The 23,622-nt window shown below is 38.0% G+C and overlaps 2 protein-coding genes across 2 annotated transcripts in view; one reads left to right on the top strand and one right to left on the bottom strand.

The window, feature by feature from the left end:
• The window catches only part of LOC111189911 (GTPase IMAP family member 8-like), a 213,427-nt gene that overhangs the window by 114,098 nt on the left and 75,707 nt on the right, over window positions 1-23,622 (bottom strand). The gene's annotated exons all lie outside the window — the stretch shown is intronic.
• On the top strand, window positions 1,884-21,738 carry LOC103041322 (casein kinase I). The gene is made up of 11 exons (XM_022662555.2): window positions 1,884-2,060; window positions 5,252-5,339; window positions 5,598-5,708; window positions 7,219-7,367; window positions 10,195-10,423; window positions 11,510-11,680; window positions 13,480-13,628; window positions 15,657-15,828; window positions 16,172-16,263; window positions 16,401-16,460; window positions 17,801-21,738. Exons 2-10 carry the CDS (start codon window positions 5,264-5,266, stop codon window positions 16,431-16,433), a joined length of 1,182 nt encoding a protein of 393 aa, XP_022518276.1. The 5' UTR covers window positions 1,884-2,060; window positions 5,252-5,263; the 3' UTR covers window positions 16,434-16,460; window positions 17,801-21,738.

Below are 23,622 nucleotides of genomic sequence, written 5' to 3'. Positions count from 1 at the left end.
GTTGTGTGACTCCATCTATACCATCTATGCGCTAAATATATATTTTTGTAATAATAAATTGAATACTATTTACAGTAAGTTAAAATGCACATTTTAGTTGTGACCCTGTTACCGTAACACATTACCTCATCTGAAACATCTGGAACATTCTACAAGTCACATCTACAACAGGAAGTGACATCAGTTGGTTCTTCTGAAGATCAAAAATCAAAATTAAGTTCTCTCATTTGTTTTTGTGTATATTTTATCTTATTGTAACTGTGACTGTAGAGCTCAATCTCAACACTCATTCCTGTTACCCAAATTCTTTGTTAGATGTTATTTGTCTATTTTATATTTTTAAAATACACCTTTTGGAAAAATCTCTAGAATGTGCTCAGTGTCCTGCTATTATAATGCTATTAGCTTAGCTGCCATTTAGCTGTTTTTCATGTTTTTGCTAATTCTATAGCAATTCATTCCTGCCAGTAACATGACTGAGTTCCAGTAACAGGAATGAATGCCATTGTCATAAATATTAGTTATTTGAACATGCAGTCAACCATTTCTTTAAAATAAAGACTTTCTTGAAAGGAAATCAAAGGAATAAGTGGACTTGCTTTTAAATATGCTTTTTAAATGTCACATGAGTTTTGTAACCATCTTTGGCTTAGAAACCGTATAAAAATAAGTAAAGAGTTTGCTCAGTTTGCTTAAATATATGTTATTAGATTCAGAGTTGAAGAGTTAAAAAAATAAGTTTTAAAAGTAAGTTATAAAAGTAATGTAAGGGTGGGGAATGAGCAGCAGGTGGAGACAGAGACCACACCACACAGATATCCATCACTGCACATCTCCAGTTAGAAAATACTGGCTTTAGGAGATTGTTGGTTCAAATCCTGTTTATGTAGCTCAACATCGGCTACAGGAGCCCTGAGAGAGCACAATTGGCCTTGTTCTCTCTGGGTGAGTAGATGGCACTCTCTCCCCACATCACTCCAATGCGTGATGTAGATGAGCATGAGGCGTCTGTGAGCCGATGTATCAGAACCGAGTCACTGTGCTTTCCTCTGAGCACGCTGTAATGCTACTCGGTAATGCTGCATCAGCAGCAGTTCGAAAAGAGGTGGAATCTGACTTCACATGTATCAGAGGAGGCATGTAATAGTCTTCACCCTCCTGGTGTGTTGGGGCATCACTAGTGATAGGAGGGGTCCTAATGAGTGGGTTGGGTAATTGGCTGTGTAAACTGGGAGAAAATGGGATAAAATTATAAATAAAATTATAAAATAAAATACTGGCTTTTTCTCTGCTGACCATGGCTGACAGTGCTTTAACATTACATTTTTCCTTAATCTGATGACACTCATCATTGTATCATTTACTACTGAAAAAAATAATCCTGAACGGTCCTTTAAACATAGTGCTTTGGTGACGTTACTAAAGTAAACACATATAACTGACAACAACCGAAAGATAACCAACATTTGTACTTAAGTAAAGTAATAAAGTATTAGTTCTTTGCTACATGACTCCTCTGTAATTACATGTGTAGATATTTTGCACGATTTTTAAATGTAATACTCTGACTTTATATTATAAATACAAAACGTATAATAAAGTGACTGTTTTTCAATATGATCCCCTGTGGCGTTTTTTTTTTCTTTTTTTATAGAATACTAATCTGTTATGTTTATTAGAACAGTTTTTACTCCTGAAAAGCCCCTTCTGAATTTAATTTAATATTAAAATAATAATACACGCTGTGTTTGACGGGTGTCACGTGCTCAGTGTGTGTGTGTTGGGTAGAGTAGTGAGTAGAGGGGGGGCGGGGCTGGGTAGAGTAGTGAGTAGAGGGGGGGCGGGGCTGGGTAGAGTAGTGAGTAGAGGGGGGGCGGGGCGGGGCAGAGGCTCACTCGGCGTTGCTGAACAGGGAGCTCAGCCGACTCCAGCAGAGGGACAGTGGGATATGACACCCGCCACAATCCGCTCCCATCCTCCTCCGCCCTCGGCTCAGCGAGCCTGACAAACAGCGGATCAGAAACAGCATCGCTCCAGCTTTCAGACAAGCTGAGTATCGGGTGAGTTCGGTTCCGATGGGCCGTCGAAACCAGCGGGGAAAGACGGGCTCGGGGTTGGGGGTTGGTCTCGGCCGAGCTGGAGCTCTGAGCGAAGGGGGGAGCAGGGGGCGGGGAGGGCTGGAACTCCGCTAGCTTAGCGCTGCGTTACTGTCAGCGAGGGAACGGCGATAAAACAGCGTTAAAACATCCACTTTACCCGTCAGGCTGTCGAGCAGAGCCGCGTAGGGCGGTGCGGTGCGGGTCCCGGCGGTAAGTGGAGAGGCTTCACCGGGAGAGGAGCTCAGACTTCAGCCTCGCACTTACAACCGAGCGCTGTTAGCCTGCTAGCGCTGCGGCTAACAGCTGGGTCCAGCTAACTAGAGTCTACAGGAACTGGTGAAACGCTTTAACTGCTGTAACACCAGTAACAACACCAGCAGCTGCTGGTACGGACTAGATAATTCGTGTAACGCTAACTGTCACAGCCACAGTAAGGGCATATGTGACTGTAACACTACAGTAACTTTAGTAACATGTACTAGTTCATTATAGCTAGTATCAGCTGTAACAATAGTAACTGTAGGTTAACTGGTGCAGTGACTGTAGTGACTAGCAATAGTAACGTTACTGCTAATGTAACTTTAGTAACTGTGCTGTGGTAATGCAGCTCACATGTTAGCTGTAAACACTGTAGTAAAAACTATAGCTGTAAACACTGTTTTAACTGTAACTGCTATAGTAACTGTTTTAGTGGTAAATTTTTAGTGGTAATGCAACGCACATGTTAGCTGTAAACACTGTAGTGACTGTAGTGCTATCTATAGTAACTGTAACATGTAGTAGTCCGAGCTAGTATCTGTTGTACCTGTAATATCTGTTATAGTAACTGTAGTGACTGTTGTGACCAGCAGTAGCACTGCTGATGTAACTGTAGTTACTGTGGTCTGAAGTAATGTATCTCTTAAGAAGTAATGTAGCTCTAAGAGTAACAGTAAGCAATATGGTAACTCTTGTACCTGTATCCGCTGCATTGACTGTAATGACCAGCAATAGTCTTGCTAATGTAACTGTAGTAATTGTGCTGTAGTAGTGCAAGTCCTGTGGCTCTAATAGTTACAGTAATCATGGGAGCTGTAAACACTATGGTAATTCAAGTAACTAACTGCTGCAGTGACTGTAGTGACCAGCAATAGTACTGCTAATGTAAACATAACTGTAGTGACAGTGTTGTAGTAATGCAACTCACATGTTAGCTGTAAATGCTGCAGTGACTGTAGGGTCTCGCAAATGTAATATGTAACTATCTATTGAAACTGTAACATGTAACCTAGTAGTTCTAGCTAGTATCAGTTATAACTGTAGTAACTAACTTTTGCAGCTCTAAGGATTACAGTAATCATGGTAGATGTAAACACTATGGTAATTCTTGTGACTGTAGTGACCAGCAATAGTACTGCTGATGTAACTGTAGTAACTGTGCTGTAGTAGTGTATTTTAGCTCTAAGAGTTACAGAAATTATGGTGGCTGTACACAATATGGTAATTTTTGTAACTGTAACTGCTGCAGTGACTGTAGTGACCAACAGTAGTACTGATAATGTAACAGTAGTAAGTGTTCTGTAATAATGTAACTCTTGTAGCTCTAAAGGGTTACATTAATCATAGTGGCTGTAAACAAAATGGTAACTCTAGTAACTGTGACCAGCAATGGCCCTGTTGATATAACTGTAGTAAATGTAAACTGTAGTATTGTTGCTATTGAAGCTCTAAATGTTTCAGTAAACATGGTAGCTGTAAACACTGTGGTAACTCCAGTGACTGTAACTGCTGCAGTGGCTGTAGTGACAGCAATCGATGATGTAACTATACTAACTGTAGGCTGCATTTGTTCTATCCAGTATCAATTGTAACTGTTGTGACCAGTAGTAGTACTGCTGATGTAACTGTAGTAACTGCAAGCTGTAGTAATGTATCTCCTCTAAAGGTTACAGCAAATATGGAAACTTTAACTGTTGCAGTGACTGTAGTGACCAGCAACTACTAATGTAACTATAGTAACTGTGACCTGAAGTAGCTGTATTTAGTGTATGTTGCATCTGTAGTAACTTTGACTAGTGACTGTCGATAATACTGCTGACGTAACTATAATAACTGTGTGCTGTACTCTCATAGCTCTAAGGGTTACAGTAACCATGGTAGCTGTAAACACTGTGGAAACTGTAATTGCTGTAGTGATTGTATTGACCATCCAATTAATATCTTACAATAGTAACTGTAATCTGTAGAAGTACTAAGTACTAAGTAACTCTTAGGGCTGTAGTAATAACTAGTAACTGTGGTGGATAGTAATAGATGAGGAGCGCTAAGGTTTACAGTAATTCTGGTTACCGTGAGCTGTAGTAATCTCCTAATTTTAATAGCATTAATGGTTAAATGTGGTTGATTAATGAGCCTGATTTTTTGCAGTGGTGTAGCTTGAGCACACATTTAGTTTTTGTTATTTTTAGAAATAAAAAGTATCCGAGGGGACATTATTAAGGGAGTTGGATTCTGGAGGATAAAAAACCTAGAAAGGCAACTTGCAGAGCCGATAACATTCTACAAACCAATCAGTGTGAAGTATAGGGAGACTCCGCCCATGTAGGTAATGATGTCAGGTTGTAGTAAGGTTCAATACTTCCCTCAATCACTAAACTGCACTGTGAAACAAAACAAACCGGACTAAATTAGTACTTGGGTCCAGATTTTTGCATGTGATTTTAGCCCTGAAACATGGCTACTGATGTCCATCACTTTTGTTCACGACTGAAAACAAACAGCAGTACCACACTCACTCCGCCAGATGATAAACAGCATGTGCAGTTAGATCAGAACTGATCTGGAGTTTGTCTGGAGTTCAGACATGCTTCAGGAACATGTGAGCTTTTAGACTCTGAATAAATGATGAAATTCTCTAGCTGGGTCACATGCAGGCTGGGCCCGTCCACTCACTTATGTCTGGCTTTCACAACAGCCTCTCTCACACAGCTGGGCACACTGGCACACTCGCGCTCTGAGGCTGGGCTAAACAGCTGATGAAGCATTCCAAGAACCAGCAGAGTCTGATTAGTTACTCTGCAGGCCAGCTGAATAACTGCCACTCTGATATTTCTAAGAATCATTAATTTATTATTTATTTAAAGTAAATCTTTGTGTGTGTGTTTGTTTTGCAGTTCACCGAAAGCATGGATCTGCGAGTGGGGAGTAAATACCGGCTTGGCCGCAAGATCGGCAGCGGCTCCTTTGGGGACATTTACCTCGGTAAGACACTTGCGTTAACTGTGGCCACTTTATTAGAAACATCAGCAAACTTGCACTTCCTTACTGGATACATTAGAGGAGAAACACCTACAATTTACATCCTTGTTTATTATTATTATTATTTTTTTTTTTTTTTTTTTTTTTAAAGAAACACCTACCTTGTGCTTCATCCAAAAGTGTGAGTTTGTGGTAATGATGATGGTAATGACACTCATAGTACATGTTCTTCATAAGCATTTCTTATGTGTTGGTTTCCAGGTTCTAACATCGCTACAGGGGAGGAGGTGGCCATCAAACTGGAGTGTGTGAAAACCAAACATCCACAGCTTCACATCGAGAGCAAGTTCTACAAGATGATGCAGGGAGGAGGTAATGAAGGAGGGAGTGAATAGAGACGAAGGGTGCGGCAAAGAAACTTCCTTCTGTCAAAGGCTAGGAGATATACTAACAACAATCACCTCCATTGTAAATATCTATGTACTTGCCTATGTGTGACACAGTTATTGGTGGATTCCTCTAGAGGCCTTCTTGGTGGCAAAGACATCATACAGATGGTAGTACAGTGTTTTGTACATTTTTTTAAGCAGCAGCAGCATCAGGCCCACATGTTTGAAACCCGTAGAAATTGTCCAAGCCTGGTATCAGCCAAACCGGCAGCCTTGCATTGAATTATTTTAAACTCCATTTGCATAAATTAAATAAAATGAAGTGTTGTGTATCACTTACTATTCTTGGTCTCAGTTAATCCAATTCCAATTCCAAAATCCAATACAGGGTTCGTACTGTCATGATAAACCTGAAAAAAAAATAGCAATTTCCAGCCCTGGATAAGTTTTGAAAAAATAAAAATGCCCAGAAAATTTTGGAAAAGTCATGGAAGTTTGGTCTACAAATCTGTGTTTCAGTTTTAGTTTATTGATGGGGAAAATTTGTTAGCTAACAAATACATCAACTCAGAATTAATTCAGTAATTTAGCTCTACATAATGGAGCTCTCAGGATCTGACACATTTTATTATTAAATATTGTGTGTCAAATTAATTTCAGGCCTACTATAAATCAATTTTGATTATTGTTTTAGTAGATGTTTGGTTTTGTTGTCCATGTTTTCACTGTTTTAAAAAGTTTATGGTCATGAAAATTTGCCTTAAAGGCATGGAAAAGTAATAGAAAAATCATGGAGATTGGTAAAGAAGTGTACGAACCCTGTTAATAGCTCTTCACAAACTAACTTATTTGCAGTTGAAAGATACAAGCTGTACAGTGCCAGGGCAAGAACAATAGCTGAGTGAATTAGCATTCTGTTTTTTTCTGGTCTCTGTATGATTTTAATTTAATGTAGTGATGTCAGAATACTGCGCGGGCTGCGCAGTTACTGTACATGGTTTGATGGTGTGAAACGCTGGTGTGGGACAGGATTTATGTTACCTTATGAATGTTTATTTAATTCTAAATCCTGCTCTACCTGTTTGTGGTGGCATTCATGTGCACTCCTTTCATATATATGATATTTCCGATAGGATTTGAAGGCAATGTTCATGATGATAAAATGTCCAAACTAGTGTGTCTGATGCTACTAAATAGTCTCTCCCTGTATATTGCACTATTAATGATTTTTAAATAATGTGGAATAGATGACTGGACGACTGGACTTGTTGCACAGGTGCTGCATGCTATCACGATACCACACTAAAATTCACTCTGCTCCTGAAAGTGACCTGTTCTATCAGTATTGTTTGTAGAAGCAGTCTGCATGACTAGATTCTAGGTTTTATACACCTGTAGCCATGAAAGTGATTCAATTATTTGAATGGGTGAGCAGCTATCTTGCAGATCAGTTTAATACTTTTGTGTGACGCATTATAATGTGTGTGTTTTAGTTGGAATCCCTTCTATAAAGTGGTGTGGAGCTGAGGGTGATTATAATGTGATGGTGATGGAGTTACTTGGCCCTAGTCTGGAGGACCTCTTCAACTTCTGCTCCAGAAAGTTCAGCCTGAAAACAGTCCTCCTGCTTGCTGACCAAATGGTAATACACACACACACTCCTATACACACCCCTCTCTCTGTCCATCTGTGTGTGTGTATGCATTAGTGTGTTCAGCTGTTTGGCAGCTGCTGCTAAAGGTGTGCATGTGATGTCACAGAGCAGATGATTTAAATAACAGCACTAACAGTAAAATGAGCACTGAGTTTACAGTGGATAGTAACTCACAGTAAAGAGGCCTCAGCCATATTTGGACAAGATGACAGGAGCCCACCTCCCCATGGGAGAGTAATTTCCACAGGAAGTCTGTAATTCTGACTGTTTTTCATCAGATAAACAGATATCACTGAGTGCGTTTATATGCATCGGGTATTCTAACTGCTGCAGAAAATAAGTTATGTAGTACGTAATACAAGCAACAGATTTACATTAACTAATGTAAATACTGAGTTTACATGAGTCAGCCAATAATCAGATTATTACTTTGCAGTCAGCCAATGGTCTCTCAGAATAAGAGTCACAGTATAGATATGCATAATCTTAGGGCTGCACCATATTGGAAAAAATATTACATTGCAAATGTTCTTTTTTTACGATATATATATATATTAGGGGTGGGAATCGATTACTATCTCACGATTCGATTCGATTCCGATTTTGGGGGCCACGATTCGATTCAAAATCGATTTTTGATTCAAAACGATTTGAATTATAAAAATTTCTGCTTCTGGCTTATGAATCTTATTGAAAAAAAAACCCTCCATAATATACACTGGTCCTGGAGCAAGTAATGTGTTACAAAAACAATAAAATGTGCAGGAATGTGCAGTGACAGAGGAATCACTGGGATATCACAATGACGTTAATGAACAATAAATACATAAATAAATAACACTGCTTTATTACCAGGCTACTAGCGGTGGTGTGTAGGTGACGCTGCTGGGCTGATGTGATGATAGCAGTGGAGCGCTAAAGTTCAGGAGCAGCTGCTGATTAACTAGTTAATTTAAGGTCGTTGTATTTCTTCAGAAAGGGGGCAGGAGGTGGAGAAATTAATTCATATTGTCCATTCCTTAATTCCTCTGTGATGAGGAGCTGAAATGAGCTCTGATTAGCTTATTGTTATTTTTCCGTTCCGCCTTAAATGCTGCAGCCCGCAGCCACCTGTAGCGTTATTTAAGGTGGAACTGGAAAGTTAGCTTGTTAGCTAGCTAACAGTTACTGAAACTAACTACTAGCGATCTTTTTTATGCTTGTTATGAAGCATTCTGCCATAAAACATTAAAACTACACGTTAATCTAAGGTAATATAGTGCTTGTTCTGCCATCTTACCGGTGATTCTCAAACACCTACGCTCTGTGTGGGTCTGGAAGACCTCGGTTTGAAGGGACAAGCGGGTTGCCAGGTCCAACAAAAATACCCAGCCCAAAATCAGTCCAAAACCCGCCCCTCAGAATCGATTTTGGGACATTTTAAATCGATTCTGAATCGTAGTAAATGAGAATCAAGATTCTTATGTGAATCGATTTTTTGGCACACCTCTAATATATATATATATATATTGCAATATTAAACAATGCAGGGTCCATGACATCAGCAGCCCCGCCCCCACCCACCCGTCTCACTCTGAGCTAAGTCAGCGCTGAGTACTCAAACCCAAGGAAAACAGCAAACAGCAGTAATCGTCCCTTCAATCAGGCATTTACATTTTTTAAAAGGTAAATAAGAGCATTTATCTGGGATTAAAAGCGTGAATTTAGCTGTAAGTGAAAATATCAGCGCAAAACTGTGCCAGACTGAGGTATCTCAGAATACACTGTGAAGTGTACATCCACTGAGCTAAAATCCAGCTCTCTATATCAGATATTCTAAATTCTAGATCTCCCTCTGATCTAAGGAGTTAGAGGGTAGATTTACTGTATTATAATATCTCAGGGTAGTTTCAAAGCTTTTTTAACTATCATATTGTAATGTACTGTGTTAATGAGTTTAACTGAAAATAACCGCTAGTTTAGCTCCATATTCCACTTTCAGCAGCTTAAAAAAAAGGAAAAGGTCACACCCCTACCAAACCATAGTAATCCAGTTAACTGATTAATAGTGCATGTAAACACACTTGTTGTCTCACCAAAATAAGTCTGTGACTGTTTTTTTTCCCTTTTCTGAAAAAAGGAAACTTTCACTAAAGCTGCTAGAACAGTATCTCCTCTTAGTTAAAAACTTCAAGCACATTTTTCTATGTTCAAAAACGCCTTTTAATTTCCTGAATGTCCTGAATAGGTACACTCTCATTTGTGGTTTTAAAATTTAATATGAATCTGTTATGCTGCAGTCTGTACAGCCAGATCAGAATTCATGTGACTTTTTTATATATATAAATCTGACACAAATGTTTGCTGAGGAAAGAAGTAAAAATGGATGACCGCAGTGGCTGTTGCTGTTGGCTGAAGTTTGCTTGTTTACCTCTGGAGGGTTGGGTCATGTGAAGCATTGCTCTTTAGTTTAGGAGCATGAGCTTTTCAGATGAATGTCTGTGTGAGGCTCTGTTCATAGTCAAATATTTTTCATCCTCGATTTAAGTTTGTTGTTAGGCTAAACTCTGGCTTAATCGTTTTAAAGAAAGCTTGTGATCTCTCATTGTACACTGCAGCAGCATGGGAATAAACTGACAACAGTTAGTTTTGTCTTTTACCATCAAATACAATAGTGATACTGTTGTGAGAGAACCTATGGGGCACCACATCACATTTTTATTAAATTCATAAAAGAACAGTCACTCTCTAAAAAAGCTTGTTCTCCATCATAAAATCATGTTAACTGTGTTTCTAAATGTAATAAAATGTTGTATTTGTGTGCTGCTGTTTCCAGATCAGCAGAATCGAGTACATCCACTCCAAGAACTTCATCCACCGGGACGTGAAGCCGGATAACTTCCTGATGGGTCTGGGGAAGAAGGGGAACCTCGTTTACATTATCGACTTCGGCCTGGCCAAGAAGTACAGAGACGCCCGCACACACCAGCACATCCCCTACCGCGAGAACAAGAACCTGACCGGCACCGCCCGCTACGCCTCCATCAACACACACCTCGGCATAGGTACATAACACACACACACACACACAGTGTGGGCAAAACCTCATATTTGAGGAGCTACGTTTAGTGCTTTGGATATCATTTTTGGAATTACAAAATAAACAAATGTATTTATCCTAAAATAGGACATTTTTAAATATCCTGTATGCGGCAAGTTGTCTTTTGAGATCAGGCACTGCAAGTCTGCTTAATGTATCAAAAGTAAATTAGAAGAGAATTTTTTTACACAAAATGTTTTTTAAAATTATTGAAGTACTTGCCATCAGACAGTGTATTATTTAGTGCTGTTTAAATCCCACCCATTAGATAGCGGTGTTGTTTAGATACCACTTTTCATTTACTCAGATTTTATTAAATTGTCTTTTTTATACCATGAAACATTTCCTATAATTAGCTTCAAACAATAGCAATATATCTCCTTGCAAACAGTATTCCAAAAATTGTAATATATTGACTTATAACCCCTAGATGTGGAAATCTCATGGCACCTTTTGATTCAATTTGATTACGAGATCTGCAATGTGATTATAAAATGGTTAATGATGCATCTTCATGCACCAGTTTTTCTTTATCTATGCAGAATTTCTTTTTTCCTCATTGCTTGATCCTTGATTTTTAATTACTCACATTGAATCGTGATATAAATCTAGGATTAATGTTAGGGTAATGATTAGACAGGCTTCAGCTACAAGGAAATCAGAAACAAGAAGGTGATTATAATGTTATGGCTGAGTGTAATATATGCACAGAGCTGGTTTTACTCCTAATGGCACAGTAACTCACAAACCTGTATTTAAGCCCAGTCATGCAAAAACTATAAATAAATTAATAAATAATACAGTAAAACAATCAGAATCTTGCAAAATACTGTGATATGTATTTATGATCATACCACCCAGCACTAGTTCCAAGTAAACAAACTCATCAACTGATCTAGAAAAGAGACACAAGCTAGATTTGTTTCTTGTAGAACAGAAGTCTTGTGGTTGATTTGGGATGGGCCCTGCATGTGCTGGCATGTGTTTGCTGTCTGTACTCTGCTGTAATCTCTTTTTTTGTTTCTCTCTCTCTCTCTCTCTCTGTGTACAGAGCAGTCTCGGCGGGATGATCTGGAGTCTCTGGGCTACGTGCTGATGTACTTTAACCTGGGCTCTCTGCCCTGGCAGGGTCTGAAAGCCGCCACCAAGAGGCAGAAATACGAACGAATCAGCGAGAAGAAAATGTCCACCCCCATCGAGGTGCTGTGTAAAGGCTACCCCTGTAAGTGACCGGAGGGGATGGGTGTGTAGTGCAGTGTTTAACACTGAGCAGAAGCTGCTTTTGTTGGAGTAACTGTTTCTGCTGTCCAGGAAAGACTTTCTGCTAGATTTTTGATCATTTACTGTGAGGATTTGATTGCATTTGGCACAGTCATTTCAGAGAACACAGTTCTGCTGTTTCACAGCTTCAGTACATGGGGCTTAATTACCCCTCTGTGTAGTGCTGGGCTTAATCATGATCAATTTGAATTACAGTTTTAGTGCGATTTTCAAAATGGAGTAATCACATTTTTACGTACAGACATTTTATCTTAAATATCCGAAAACGCTACTCCTTTCTGAAGTGTTTATCCGTCCTACCTTGTTTACTGGCGCTTCTCACAGACTAACGCGCATATATTTTTTTAACATTTAGATCAGTCTGAAGACTCGTACCAAAACAGTTAAAATAAACAAATAAATCCTACTGCTTTTAAAAACTGCAGCGTCGTCACTCTCCAGTGAGGATCTGTGATGAACTGCGGAAAACAATAATAATCTCTCCTTCAAAGTTTTTTCTGTGACTCGTTTAGTGCGTTATTTCTCAATTTTCAGTCACAGACCCATGTTTTGAAGTATAATCCAAGTTTAGTCCATCAGTGTGTAACACAAGGTCATTGTAAACAATGTTTTGAATCATTGATTTACACAATAAATCGACTCAAGCCAAAGTTTACAGGTAAACCTAGTTTTGAACCATTTATTTTCCATCTGTAGTTTGATTTTTTAGCAGGAGAAAAAATAATCGAGCATAATTAAAAATCAAAAGATTTTTTTTTTTTCTTCAAATTGAAGATTATTTTTTTAGGCCAGAATCGCCCAGCACTACCCCTATCTAGTCCATACCTGGCATTAGGCATGGTGCCAACAGGTTTGTGTTTGTTGATTTTCTTCAGTCCTATTCTATTTTCAGTACTTCTCGACAGGGACTAGTAAACTATGTGTGCATTTTTTGCATGAGTGCAACTTAAAATAGATGAATTGATTAATTAGTGAAGGCCCACAAATATGCACATGTTTTTGTGTAGTTATAACAAAAGTTTCAGCCTCGGTAGATTAAATTTTTTATAAAAGATTTCCGCATGGATTAAAAAGTGCTGTAAAACAGCCAGCAGAGGGAGCACATCTGTACTTTCCTGACACTTTACTAAAGATTTGTCAGTCCTACTTCCTGATAAACCTTTTGTTGTTAAAAACAAAATTGAATTAGTAATATATTGAATCAGTTTTGGCTAATAATGAGTTATATTGAACACTATTATATTGAAAATAATTGGTGTATGTTTTATGCACTATTTATATGCAAAATATTAATTAAATGACAACCAGCCTACATATTATATCATTTCTTCATCTCCAGATGTTTACATTCAGCTTATAGTTTACATTAAATAATTTAGATTTAGTTGTATATTTTTTACTCTATATCTCTCTTACCTTTTTTTTTTATATATATATAAACGTGCCACTTGGAATCTGAAAGGGTTAGAACATGAAGTTATGGCACAAAAGGGATGAAAATATCAACTCTGTGCCTGTTTCAAATGGTTTTGACAGATTTAATGATGAGTTAATGATGAGTCAAATATATGGTCCCACAATTTTAGACTGGGCTGTACAGCTGTTTTGTATTAAATCAATCAGATATATGTACAACATATATATTGTATTGTTTTAGTGTTTTTTTTTTTTTTTTTTTTTTATCAAGTGTCTTTTAACAGGTATTATTTCTAATTCTGTTTTTGTGTTTTATCTCCTCAGCCGAGTTCTCCACGTATCTGAATTTCTGCCGCTCGCTGCGGTTCGATGATAAGCCGGATTACTCGTACCTGCGGCAGCTCTTCAGAAACCTCTTCCACAGACAGGGATTCTCTTACGACTACGTGTTCGACTGGAACATGCTCAAATTCGTGAGTGTCCAAACTCTTCTGATATTTAGAGCAGCAGCACTTCAACATAAATGTCAGTTACATGAGTTGTGTCTCATCCCAAATGTGATGAGCTGTTCTGCCCACGTTTTTAGATAACGGTGCGTCATACAGTGTCAGAAACCACATGAGCAGGTAAACTGTATAATTAGTGTTTTTGATAAAACATTAGGTGTCACAGTAAGAGATGGACTGATCTCCGTTTATAAGGGAGATTTGGCCATCAATGCTTTTTTAGCTCGATTAGCTGAATGCCAATACCGGTCTTGGGCATGGCCAAATGCAACATTAATGCCACATAGATGCCAGGCCCAAACCTGGTACAGATTCCCCTAAATATGGCAACTTCTAAGCAAACCATGGGAATCTAAGCTGAATTTAAATAAACAAAAATGCATTAATCATCAAAATAAATGGATTGTGCTAATGTGTGCTATGTGTGCTAATTGTTTTATTTTTGTAATACCAAAGCCAATACCACAGAAATGAGTATCCCGACATCGGCCACCTCACTGCCTGTTTTATATATAACCAAGTTGTTATTTTAATAATAACAATAATTTAACACTCTAACTTAGCTCCAGCTGGGGTAGTCTTTAAATCCCCACAAAAGAACTGCACTGTGGAGCTCTAAGTGGAAACAACTGTAAGGTGCATTAGTCCTACACATATGCGCTGCAGAAACTGTGAAAGCTTCAGACTGACTAAGCGAGCAGAGCCTGTAGCTGGTCTGGAGTGGCTGCGGAGTGTAGTACTGAATGGCTGCTGACGAGAGTCTCACTGCAACCTGTAGGAAAGTGGGGTTTATCAGGCCAGTGTTGGTACGTGTGGTCCAGCTCCAGAACTTTATTTAGCGTCTGGTCAAGTAACTGCAGCTTCCTCTGATTAAACTTCCCTAACAGGGATCCACAAGGCATTAGGGCTGGTTATTCTTTTAATTTTTTTGTTAATACCAGTTCGATACTTTAAAGTCAGTACAATGATCTGTAGTGCAGGCACACCACTCAAACTTGAACAGACCAATAAACTACTTCACACAGGTATAAGAGAAGACTTGACACTGATTCAGCCACTTTTTTTAGAAAATTAAAAATTAAAACTCAAACTGCCCTTTTTATTCACAATTTTACTTTTTCTTAAACTCTAGATGCTTTTATGTGTCTACTTGTGGGAAAATATGGGAAAAACATTTATTTGAAGAATCCGTTGTTTATAATTAGTGTAATTTGAATTACCTTTCAGTTATTGATGATATAAATAGCTGTCTCAGATGTGTCTTTTTGTTATTACATTATGTGATAAAAAGGACCGAGATGTACAGGGGTTGGACAGTGTAACTGAAACTGAAACCTGTTATTTTAGTGTGGGAGGTGGTGGCCAATCTTCATTAATTACACATTGCACCAGTAAGAGCAGAGTGTGAAGGTTCAATTAGCAGGGTAAGAGCACAGTTTTGCTCAAAATATTGCAATGCACACAACATTATGGGTGACATACCAGAGTTCAAAAGAGGACGAATTGTTGGTGCACGTCTTGCTGGCGCATCTGTGACCAAGACAGCAAGTCTTAGTGATGCATCAAGAGCCATGGTATCCAGGGTAATGTCAGCATACCACCAAGAAGGACCAACCACATCCAACAGGACTAACTGTGGACTCAAGAGGAAGCTGTCTGAAAGGGATGTTCAGGTGACAACCTGTATTGTATCCAAAAAACATAAAACCTCGGCTGCCCAAATCACAGCAGAATTCAATGTGCACCTCAACTCTCCTGTTTCCACCAAAACTGTTCGTCAGGACAATAAGTTATTGTGGTCTAAAACCAGGTGTTTTAGTTTCATTGTCCAACCCCTGTAAATTGTATATCGCCATTTAGAAAGTAAAAAAAAAAAAGAAAAATTTTCCATATTGCTAATTTACGCTTTGTTCACAGACACTGCTTTGGACATGGTGGATGTTGCATTGTCTAGAAGAAAATGAGTGAATGTTTAAATGAGGTTTTTTGATTCAGGGAGCGAGTCGAGCAGTGGATGAGGGTGATCGAGAGCGGAGAGGTGAAGAGAGGGATAGTGGAGTGGTGCGGGGGTCAGGAGTCAGAGGACACGCCTCCTCCGGGCCAAACCGCACCAGAAACGGCCCTGAACAGCCAACTTCCAACCCAGCCTCCCGCATCCAGCAATCAGGTAAAAGAAAAACAGTATGCTCTGAGAGATGCTGCCTGCAGGCCTAGCATCTCTCTCTTTGTCTCTTTCTGTGTCAACTAATCGCTACAGCCCTAATTATGTTTTGCAGTTCTGCAGCAGAGTATTGATTTTTTTTTTCCAGTTCACATTGGTGTTAGAGATAACAAGGTTGTTGTTTGTTTTCAATATCACAGTTCTGATTGGATAAAAATTAAGCTTTTTTTTTTCTTTCAAATTCTATGCACCTCCCAAAGAAATCTCACTATCATTTGGCTTTTAGAGTAGTGTGTGTGTGAGTGAGAGTAAGTAAGAAAAGCGTTGACCTTTTTGCTTGTGTTGCTAGGTAACACATCGCCACGGGCAGTCTCCCGAGGAGAGCGGGACCGGAAGGTGAGCATGAGACTGCACCGAGGAGCCAACGTCTCGTCCTCACAGGTACATTTACTGCATCACTCCATCCTCACAGACGCACACACCAAAAACCACCCCTGTGGGAGTCTCTCAGATCTTCCACACCCTGCTCTTTTATTCCTTTCATTCATATCTGTTTCTCTCTCTCCCTCCCTCTCCAGGTCAGCATGCCATATGAGCACCTGGGAAAGTGAGCTGTCCAACCACACACAAAACAACAGGTAAAAAAACACACACACACTTTTACACATACACCATGTGTTCAAATGCTTGTGGAAATCCTTCCTAATGAATATAATCAGATATATTAATTCCTCCACACTGCTGTCACACACACAGCTTGCCCCGTCTCTAATTTAGAAGTACTGCAGATAAACCAATATGAACCTATTGGCACCTTGACTCACTCCATTGATCTGTAGAGCTAAAACCAATAAAACTCCATCCAATACTTTTGGATTGGGTGAGGAGGGGTGGTCCTGCCTACAGTTCTCTTGTTGCTGAGTGCAATCAAAACTTTGCAACAATGCTTATTCTGGTATCTAGTAGAAAGTCTTTCCTGGACAGTAGAGACAGTTATTTCAAAAAAAGCAGAAAAAAACTCTCTTCAATACCGTTTTTTCAGAAGAAACAAATGAATTCCAGATTACTGACATTATCCACATCATCAGCAATAAAGAAAAAAATGTCAACAGGGATTTTCATTGTCTGCCCCGTATTAATGAGTGATGGCGCAGACTACCCGTGGAAGGGGTATTGGGGCTCACACACACAGGCTCTCTCCAAAAGTGTAAACACACCACATATGGGACAAGACAACATCCTTATTCACTGTACACCAGCTCATGCAACACAAAGGTTGACAGGTCTAGCAAAAATCTAAAATCTAAAACCCACCTGTCAAAAGCTTAAACTATCCTACTATTAAGGTTGCCACAGACATTCGAAACAAAGTACATTTTCATTTTGAAAGGTTTGTAATTAAAGCTGTTTGGTGGCGACAATAATACATATAAAAAATAAAAATAATAAAAAAATGCACACCTTGTGAATTTTCACCTACGACGATCAAACAAGTCCAGTTTGATGGGAAAACTGCAAACCTGGAAAATCGGGTTTACATGCACATAAAACACTTAATGTAAGAAATGTAAAATGCAGTTCTTCTTGTGCTTCTATCTGAGTCAGAGCTGGAAGTCTTGACTGAGACCGAATCCGGAGCGTTAGACACCACACACCAGGGGAAAGCCCCGTCTTTCCTTGTGTTGTCTATGTTTGAGCGATTCAGTCCTTTTGCCAGAACAAGAAATCCGCACATAAGGCGAGCGTTGGGCAGATTACTCCGCAAGTTGAGGTCAAACTCTGTGGCATAATTAATTTGAGTTGAAAAATTATATAAATGTAACTTGATTGACTGTCACAATTTACGATTAGGTGTTTTAGAGTAAGATGGTAAGCATGAATACATTTGATTTGTCACTAAACTACCACTTTATAGACATTAAATAATTCATTACTAATGTACTGACTGACCCTTTGCATGTGTTTGTTGTTTCTGCAGGGCTGCAGGACTCCGCCTCCTTCTCCAGATATTCTCAGAGATCGTTTTGTTCTGTTTTTTTTTTTCTTTTTAACACTCTGCCTGTGAACCTGACCAGCACAGCGGGGGCTGATCTGCGTGACCCTCCGCTCAGATGAAGACTCCGCCCCTTTACCCCTTTGTTTCATCCCACACATCACTCCTTTACACATCACTCCTTTACCCATCATCCCTCACTCCTGATCTGTGATCGCGTGATAAAGGCTGGGAGAGAAGCTGAACGTTGTTTTTCGTTGGTTTTGAATGTAAAGGGTTCGACTTTTTTGAGGCGGGTTGGTTTGTACTCTCCAGTTTGGAATGTTTGTGTACACTTTGTTTGTTTGTTTGTTTGTTTTTGTGTGCACAGACGAGCAGTGATGATCTTTTAGAGAGAAATCGGACACAGGTTGGAGGGTTTTTTGTTGGGCTCAGGCTGCACAGTGTATTGTTTGTAAATGATCTTATTAATTGTCTTCACATTTAGTGTTGCTGTCCAGATCAGTTTCTGAGGGCGTTCTGATAAATCGGCTTATTTCTACAATAATTTTGGGCAACTTTAAAGGGGAATTCCACCAAAAATCTCTGTAGAATCCAGTGTGTGTGAGAGAAACTAATTCAGAGTGGAGGTTTAGTTAGAAACTGTGCTTCACATTTGAGAAAATCAATCTCAAAAAATTAAGCATGCATAAATATGGCTATGACACATATATTTATAACCTTTTTACTGTCAAAACTCACCAGTAAATCCTACAGAAGTCTTTTTTTTTCATAGGTAGAGTTTTATATGGAATGATGATGTTGGGAAGATCTGGGGGAAGAACTAAATTATTCCGCACATCGCCCTGCTGTATGCATGCCTCTACCATTTTAATAAAAAATGCAACTTCTAGAAGTGGTTAAACAGTGTATTCATAACCATTAAGTCCCGTGAGGAGCTTCCTTCACCACCACACTACACTCTTTAATGTGCGTCACTGCATTCATTATCAACCTCTTCAGGCTGCAGCAGTTGAGCTCCGCCCGTTTACCTTATAATTCAAGTTTAAAAGCGGTGTTTTGCTTTTTGAATGAGTGCAGCCAATAGAAATTGTTGATGTTTGATGCAGAATACAGAAACATTGTACCATAAGCATATGTGGAAAAAATAAAATGCAAGAATATGAATTTCAGATATGAGTTATTTTGGTGGGATTTTCCTTTAACCCTGATATTATTGGTCAATTAAAAACCTGTGATTTTAATGTTTTGCGGGACGTGTCAGAATATAATACAATATGTAGCAGAATAATCCCAGTACTTAACTTTTTAGAGTATTGTGCAGCCTGACTGTTCACAAAAGAAAGAGAGATACAGAGAGAGAGAGAGGAATAGAAGAACAGCGAGGAACAGAGAGATAGGAAATAAAGAGCAGATTGAAATGTTATGTGTGTGTATATGAAAGTGTGGCCAGGGCTGGGGGTCAGAATTCAGTACTTTTATGCTGCCAACCTAAACACTTTAGCATTATCTAGGCCTGTAACAGTAATTACATTATCAATTTTTTCATACTAATAATAATAATATATGAACATGACCTCTCATTTTTTGCTAGCTTTTCTTAAACATTTAATGAGCCATTCATTATTGTATTGTACTCAATGTCTATATATATACATATTAATTAAAACTTTTCCTTTTTTTCTTTTTTTTTTATTTATTATTTTTTTTTTTAAATGGTGTAAATGTCTTAATATGCTGTTATTGTATCATTACATCAACAGCAAAAAATCTTAAGTCTCTACAAGTCTTAACATGACTAATATTGTTTAACACTGTTACCACAAAACTGTAAATACTTGGTTATCATAACAGACCTAATATTATCATGTATGGAAGCGCTCCAATAACTAACCAAAGTTTAGATTTATGATTGGCTGCCAGTAAGCATTTAAGGGCAGTTCCTTTTGCAAATTTTTTCACTGAAAGGAAAAAACGTCTGTGATTGGATTTAAGCTTTGTGAACACAGCTTTTTCTGATTTTCAAAATTTCTAAATTAGTGATTGGCAATTGACATGGAAGAGTCAAATGTATTTTTAAAATTATATTACAAGAGAAACAAAAACAGAAATATGATATTTTACTGCAGAGGAAGGTAAAGAAATTTTATAGTAAGGCATTTGGAAGCATTTCTGTTGGTTTCTTTTGTTATTAACATTTATAAACACACTGTTATTGAAGGTATTAACTGCTATTAATTAAGGTGTGTTATTCAACAGTGTAAACAGTGAGGTAGGGTTAAGTTATGTGGCGAATAGGTACTGGTTGGGTGCAGTCTGAATCATGCCCAGTCCTGGCAGTGAGTGTGATCGAGTTTTAAGGGAAGAGCTTTTGGTGAAGTTGTGAAGAGAGAAGTGAGAGTATTAGAAAGGCTTCATTCCCCTTTACACCTCCTCATACTCATCTTTCTGTTCTGTTTTAGGTGGGTGTGGCTTTACACTGGGGGTCTTCAGTCTTTACGTAAAGATGCAGTGACTGCAGGTTTTTGTCTCAGTTGAGTGAAGGCGGTCCCCTGACTGTTCTGATGTGATAGATTAGCGGTTCTCCTGTCCGGCTGCTCTTCAGTCTGATGATCAGTTTATTGAGGAGCTCCTGATTGGTTAAAATGAAACCCTGCAGTCACATCAGTTCTCTGTTTGTTACTCCTGTTTTATAGTGTTTTACAGCGTTTTACCATTGATGTGCCACATAGCCTTCAGGGCCTGACGATATATCAAGTTTGCTGATAATATTGACTGACATTAATGACCTGCACTTTTAACAGTATTAGCAATAGTTCTGCATCTTTACTAATAATATATATATATATATATATATATATATATATATATATATATATATATATATATATATATATATATATATATATATATATATATATAAACTCATAATCTCCTGATGAGAAAAACTAAAGATGCACTGAAATAATGATTATTGGTCAAAGGCTGCATACAAACATCTTAAATTGCCCACTTTGTAATTTTGGCTTAATTTGACAGAAAAATAATTTACCAAATATAATGAAAAAAATGTTAACTTACCTTTTAAAATTTACCTCAGCAGTGCAATTCTAATCATAGTTTTACCCCACAGTTCTATTCTAGTCTTAAATTTACCTTAGCAGTGCAATTCTAACCATAAATCTGCCCCACTGTTCTATTCGAGTCATACATTTACCTCAGCAGTGCAATACTAATCATAGATGATTCTATTCTGTTCTATTCTAGTAAAAATAATTACCCCAAAAGTGATACTCAAGTCATATGTAAGAGAAATTCATATATAGAGTGGAAATCTGTGAATATAGTAAACTGTATTATTTGACATCAATTTATCACTGACTCCACAACCTCTAGTAAGTTGAACTTCAATACAATACAGTAATTTTCCCATTGGGTGTTAATGTAGCACAATTCACATTTATTAACAGTATCACATTAAAACACTAAAAAACACTTGAAAGGGAATAATAATAATATTAATAATAATAATAATTTTTTTTTTAGAAAATCCACAGTACAGCATTAAAATCTATAAATATCAGTTGATGTAATCAGTTATCTGCATTTGTGCCAGTAGAAACTTTATTGGCGGCAAAATCTCTATATCTTTTAGGCTCTAACTGCCACATCACCCCACTATGACATCACTGTCAGCCAATAGGTTTTTTTTTGCATTGTAAATTATTTTACAGATTTTTTTTACCGCATATCTTGTGGGGAAGGGGGTGGGGCTTCTTTAATATGGGCAGGGTGTAAGATTTAACTTTTTTCTCTCTTTTTTTTTCTTTTTTTGTAAATATGTGTGTGTGAGGACAAAGTGTTGTCAGTTGATGCAGAAAATGATGCAGACTGAACTAAAGAGTGTCTGAGAAAAAAAATAATACTATTCTGTAATAATACAGATACTAATGGGGGGAGGGGTGCACAACATTGCTTGGGTCACAGTGTAGAGTGAGTGTGTGGAGAGTGGATGGAGAGTGTGATTTTTCTTTTTTCTTTTTCATAGTCACTTTTTTATGTGTATGTGTGTATGAGTGACTGATGGTGACTGTATGGTTTCTTTGTGCAAATGGTTGTTGGTTATACTTCTTTTCCACACACACAATCTATCTCACTGCAGATAATGGTAATAATGTCATTAATTTCTTACACACACTGAGTGTGTTTACATAAACTTAAAATGTTCATTTTAGCTTAGTAAACAGATTCTCAGTGTAAACTCCTAACCTGAGTATTCGGAAATAAGTGAGCAGATTTTCAGTGTAAACTCCTAACCGGAGTATTCGGAAATAAGCAAACAGATTCTCAGTGTAAACTCTTAACCGGAGAATTCTGAAATAAGCAAGCAGATTCTCAGTGTAAACTCTTAACCGGAGTATTCGGAAATAAGCGAGCAGATTCTCAGTGTAAACTCTTAACCGGAGTATTCGGAAATAAGCAAGCAGATTCTCAGTGTAAACTCCTAACCGGAGTATTCAGAAATAAGCGTGCAGATTATAAGTGTAAACTCTTAAACGGAGTATTTGGAAATAAGCAAGCAGATTTTCAGTGTAAAGTCTTAACTGGAGTGTTCGGAAATAAGCAAGCATAATTTTTTTTACGTGATGTTTACATCACTTCTTATTCTATGAGATTATTTGCTGGTAGCAAAGCAAAGATTGAAATATTGACAAATTCTGATGTTCTGCAGTAACTGGATTAGGAAGTGCATGTAAACACACCCAGTGTCTGACAAAGGTGATATGTGCGTTTGAGAGAGTGAGAGAGAGAAAGTGTGTGTGAAAGACACTGTAGGAGTGTATGGGGTGGGATTAGTGGGTTAGGGGTTATTGAGGGGTTGTATTGTGTACTGATCCTGTACAGTTCTTTAACACTGACTTTATTTACAACAGTATTTGTGTATATTTTATGAAATAATAAAAAATAAAATTTCCTCACACACTTTACTCTCGACATTGTGTTACCTTATTTTATTCAGTTAAAATCTTTACATACAGCAGTGTGTACGACTGGTGGAGGAGAACATGCCAAGATGCATGAAAACTGTGATTAAAAATCTGGATTATTCCACCAAATATTGATTTCTAAACTCTTAAAACTTTATGAATATGAATTTAATTTCAATGCATTATTTAAAGTCTGAAAGCTCTGCAACCTTTTTTGAGAACCTCTGTTTGAGAAGGATCAAATTATTGGCATGCATCAAGCAGAAAGAACTGGGTTAAGAACTGTCCAATGCATTATAAAAAACTGGAAGGATAGTGACAACCCATTGTCTTTGAGGAAGAAATGTGTCTGGAAAAAAAGTCCTTAATGATTGTGATCGCCGATCATTTAAAAGTTTAGTGAAATCAAATTGAAAAAACAGCACTAGAACTCAGGGATATGTTAAATAGTAACAGTAAGAGCACAATGTGAAGGAAACTCAAGGGATTGGGACTGAACAGCTGTGTAGCCTTAAAAAAACAATAATCAGTGAGGCTAACTGTATATTCCTGTGGGGGCAACGCTATGATCTGGACAGACATATTCCAAGATGATAATATCAGAATTCATGAAAGAGTGATTTAGGGAGCATGAGATCATCATTTTCACACATGGATTGAGAGAGTTCACCACAGAGTCCAGACCTTAACCTCATTGAGAATCTTTGAGATGTGCTGGAGAAGGCTTTGTGCAGCGGTCAGACTCTACAATCATCAATGATTGTATGCAAGATCTTAGTAAAAAAAAAAAAACTTTTTTGTGCCAGTTGCTGATATTGT

Source organism: Astyanax mexicanus, chromosome 3, assembly GCF_023375975.1.
Source record: "Astyanax mexicanus isolate ESR-SI-001 chromosome 3, AstMex3_surface, whole genome shotgun sequence".
Classification (NCBI taxonomy): Eukaryota; Metazoa; Chordata; class Actinopteri; order Characiformes; family Acestrorhamphidae; genus Astyanax; species Astyanax mexicanus.
The sequence above is the reverse complement of the archived record's forward strand: the minus strand, read 5'-3'. Positions and strand labels throughout refer to the sequence as shown.